The sequence below is a fragment of the Octopus bimaculoides genome, chromosome 1, assembly GCF_001194135.2.
Source record: "Octopus bimaculoides isolate UCB-OBI-ISO-001 chromosome 1, ASM119413v2, whole genome shotgun sequence".
NCBI lineage: Eukaryota > Metazoa > Mollusca > Cephalopoda > Octopoda > Octopodidae > Octopus > Octopus bimaculoides.
Genome location: NC_068981.1, coordinates 112,201,584 through 112,205,777, shown reverse-complemented (window position 1 = coordinate 112,205,777; position 4,194 = coordinate 112,201,584). Strand labels below are relative to the sequence as shown.

The following is a 4,194-nucleotide window of genomic DNA, read 5'->3' as shown; positions in this document are numbered from 1 at the left end:
ATATATATACATACACACACACACACACACACACACACACACACACACACACACACACACACACACACATATATATACATATAAAAGTAAAAATCAATATGTACATATGTACACACATGCAATACTTGCATACTACCTCCAACACAAAACCGAGTGACCATATTCATAACAGTGAGATACTAACAAAATGCAACATATCAAGTATTGAAGCCATCCTCATCAAAACACAGCTTAGATGGTCAGGTCATCTCTCATGTATGAGTGATAGCAGAATTCTGAAGCAACTTCTCTTTGGCCAATTTCCAACAGGAAGATCAGTTGGAAAGCCACTCTTGCACTCCAAAGACAAGCTAAAAATCAACCTGAAGTGATGCAACATACCCATTTCTTCCTGAGAAAATAAAACATCAAAACATAGGACCCAATGCCAATCCTGCTTCTCTACAGTTCAAAGATTTGAGCAAAGTTGACTCCAGCACCAGGACCAACTTTGTGCAAGCATGAAGGCATGGTGGCAAAACACTGCTCCTCAAAATGGAAACCTTACCTGTCATTGTGGTTTTGTGGCACGAAGCAAAATAGGCCTAGCTGTCCACTCAAGAAAACACATAATAAATGATCCACTGACACTCAAGCAAACTGAGTCTTCAACTTGTTACATTTGCCAAAAGGTTTGTAAGGCACCAGCAGGCCTCAAGAGACATGTTTGTGCCCATAGAACATGATTAACACTTTATTTTACTGAACCCTCATTTATCGTTCATGACAAGAGAATCCATTATATATATATATATATATATATGGGAGAATTTATGAAAAAAACAACAACAGACGAGGACAGGTGGTGTAAACAACAAAAGGATGTATTAGTTTAACGCTCGGGAATACAAAAAGTCTTTAACGTTTCAAACTATGCTCTTCAACAGAAAGAATACAGAGAAAACAAAGAGAAAAACAAGGAGAAAAAAAATTGAATGGTTTGGTCAGCGACACACAAATACACATATTCAACTGATACATATTCAACTGATTCTCTATGCTATATGATGTGAATAAAGAATAATGCTTGTATACTTGTATAATGAAAAAAAAAAAAAAAAAATACTGAAAAAGAAATGAAAAAAAGTTACTTCTCACCATTTCAAGAGGTATTTCCAGCCCAGACAGATCTAGGTGGGTCAGAACATTTGATGTTGCTAAAAATTTACATAGATTCTGAAAAACAAGATAGAGAGTGATGTCATTAATATTTTTGAACATGATACAGTGCAGGCATCTACAAGGATACAAAGTTACAACCCTTAATGTAATATTTAATAGCTTAATGTAATATTTAATTTACTTAGTTATAGCCATTCCCAAAATATATTTGGTTTCCATGTTTAATACAAAGTTTTTTTTTTTTTTTTTTTTCAATTCTTGTCCACGATACAACATAATGGATATAATCACAGTCAAAAGTTAAATAGGTAATTTTGAAATTTAGAACCCTTTCGATATCAGTCCACCTGAGACCACCTCAAGTTCTATAACTTATGTTATAACTTACTGTTTTAAAGTAGTCTAAATTATAATCTTCCATCAAAATTTTATGCTATATTGTCCCAGTTTAATAATGAGGAAATCATTTTACTAAATTCATTTTTAAAAAAATTAAAACAAATGCAGCATATGTTAACAGGAATATGGTAACAAAAGGGTTAAATTACTACCTTAAAATTAGCTTATGTCAGAAAATAGTGAACTAAATTCTTACTACTAACCTTAAGATTACATTTTACTTGATGCATGAAATTAAGAGAAATTAACAAGAGGAAAACAAATAAATGTCTAAAGAAATTATCTCTATTCACCATCTTTCAAAAAACAACATGGAGACACACACCTTTCATGAACAAGTTCTGTGTATAATATCTCTGATTATGCCTAATTTCTGAAATATGTAGAACTATATTAATCCTGTAGCACTACATGGGACTACCCTCATTTCATTCTGGATTAATTTCCAAAAGGAAATTGATACTTGATCTAATACTTTGCTGAATAACACAATAAATTACTTTCCTTTGTATATTAGTTTAAAAGACTTACCGTCATATCTTCTCCTTTCATTGGATTATCTGCAATCTTAAGAGTTTTCAAAGACTTTTGTATAACAGAACTTTCAGTCATTGTCTCAGAAAGTTTGTTGATACCTTTGCCTGTCAAGCCAGTCTTCGACAAATCCAGATAGCTTAACCCATGGTTTAGTTTGCTTAAGAAGCCCAGGAAATGAACAATTCCTAAAAAAATATGATAAAATACGGAAATCAACGCAGTTATATTAGAGATTCTGTGGCAGATATTAAATATAAATATGTGTGTGTGTATATATATATATAGCTGCATAAAGAAGTGCCAAGCTCTAATTGTGAAGGGTACATGTAAGAGGGGTAGACCCAGGAACACGTGGGAGGAAGTGGTGAGAAAGGATCTTTGGACGCTGGACCTTACTGAAAAAATGACAAGTGACTGGGAGACGTGGCGATTTGCTGTATTTGGTAAGATGCATCAAGCTAAGTAAAATTGCTCTCTTCCACACATACATGTGCTGGTGTCACTTCAAAAGCACCCATGCTGGTGCTGCTAGATGTTAAGCCTTCTGCAGTGGGCTTGCAGCAGGCATTCAGTCCAGGATCGGCAGTTGCAGCGATCTGTCTTATGTAGGTGAGTTGTGGAAAGGGAAGATGGACAAGTTAAAGTGGACAATGCATTGTCCACAACATATTACATAATTCTACTAGCTACAACATCGGGTCTACTATTAATTTTAATTTTAAACAGAGATATTCTGCACATCTAAACTCAAATATGAGTAGCATAGCAAATCCACATCCCTAGCCAACCACGTACAGCATCTGATAAGTAGGAAAGTACCATATAGGATATCCTGAGCCATAATAGAATCTGGTGTCCCATACCAAGCTGCTGGCTTTGGTATGGGACTCTGCCGGAAAGAAGCCCTCCAAATATTAGTTCATAATTCACTGCAAAGCATTTTCTACATATAAACACAAGTTTTATTGCACATTTAGATTCTTCCATAAGTCCAAATGCAAGCACAATCAACACACATAACACTTGCCAATATGCATCCACGGTTGCTACGATATATATACATTTAGTAACTTGGAAGCTACCTAGCTTTAAACCTTTAATTTTTTAATTTTAAATTCCTTAATGTATATCCTTTATCCATTTAATTATAGTTTTATCCAATATATACCCCCTTAAGCTAGGCATCTATTTTTAGCTATCCCTATTGACCACTGAACTAAATATTCTCCTTGACCACACCTAACCTAGAATTCAACTATTCAATTAATGGACATACCTTTTCCCCTACCAAAACCTTCATAGCTGACCTTTCACCCGGAACCAATACTTATACTGGCATCTTATTTCTATCTTTATTTTCTTATTTCTTATTTTTTATTCTAATTCCTCATTCATTCTTTCCCACTCCTTTCATTTTTCTCTCTCTCTCTTCATTCAACTCACAAACCATTTCTATCTATCTTGGTGTCTGTATTTCTCACTCTGTATACCCATGTGGATCATTTACATACTAGCTAGTCACTTCAACATGAAGGTATTATTCAAAATACCTCCTGGATTTACCTGGGATCTTCACAGAAGTACAGACCAACCTCCATATTCTGTGGAAAAAGATGAGCTGTGAACTCTATTCTCCTGTCTATATTCTTCTATATACCTTACTCTTTATTCTTCTATTTTATTCCTTGTACATTGTGAATTTCCCTATTTAGAACTTTCATACATACCCACCTTGTTTTTGATGACGTAATAACCAGCATACAGACATACTGGCCTATCACCGGGGATATCCCAGAAACAGCTGTCAGACTTTAGATTTACCTTAATTGAATTATTCTATATGACTTGAGATACTTGTCCTCCTTTGGTTTCTGTTCTTTTTGCCCTAATATAATATATACCTGCTAACACGGAATCCTAATATGGACCCCTAGGTCCAACCTCAGGAGTGAACTTGGAACTTAATGGATGACCAATTATAGCACTTACTGAGCATACCTGAACGTTTTGATCATAACTGAACTAAACCACTCATATTCTATATGTATATGAATACACACACACACACACACACACACACACACACACACACACACA

The 4,194-nt window shown here is 34.7% G+C and overlaps 1 protein-coding gene across 6 annotated transcripts in view; it reads right to left on the bottom strand.

Moving 5' to 3' along the window:
• Positions 1–4,194, bottom strand: part of LOC106880055 (F-actin-uncapping protein LRRC16A) — a 507,909-nt gene that overhangs the window by 392,041 nt on the left and 111,674 nt on the right. For all 6 annotated transcript variants that reach the window (XM_052969341.1, XM_052969359.1, XM_052969344.1 and 3 more), the window contains exons 9-10: positions 2,092–2,282; positions 1,138–1,215 (exon numbers count right to left, since the gene is read on the bottom strand). In XM_052969341.1, coding sequence (XP_052825301.1) covers positions 1,138–1,215; positions 2,092–2,282 — 269 coding nt within the window. The remainder of the gene's footprint in view (positions 1–1,137; positions 1,216–2,091; positions 2,283–4,194) is intronic.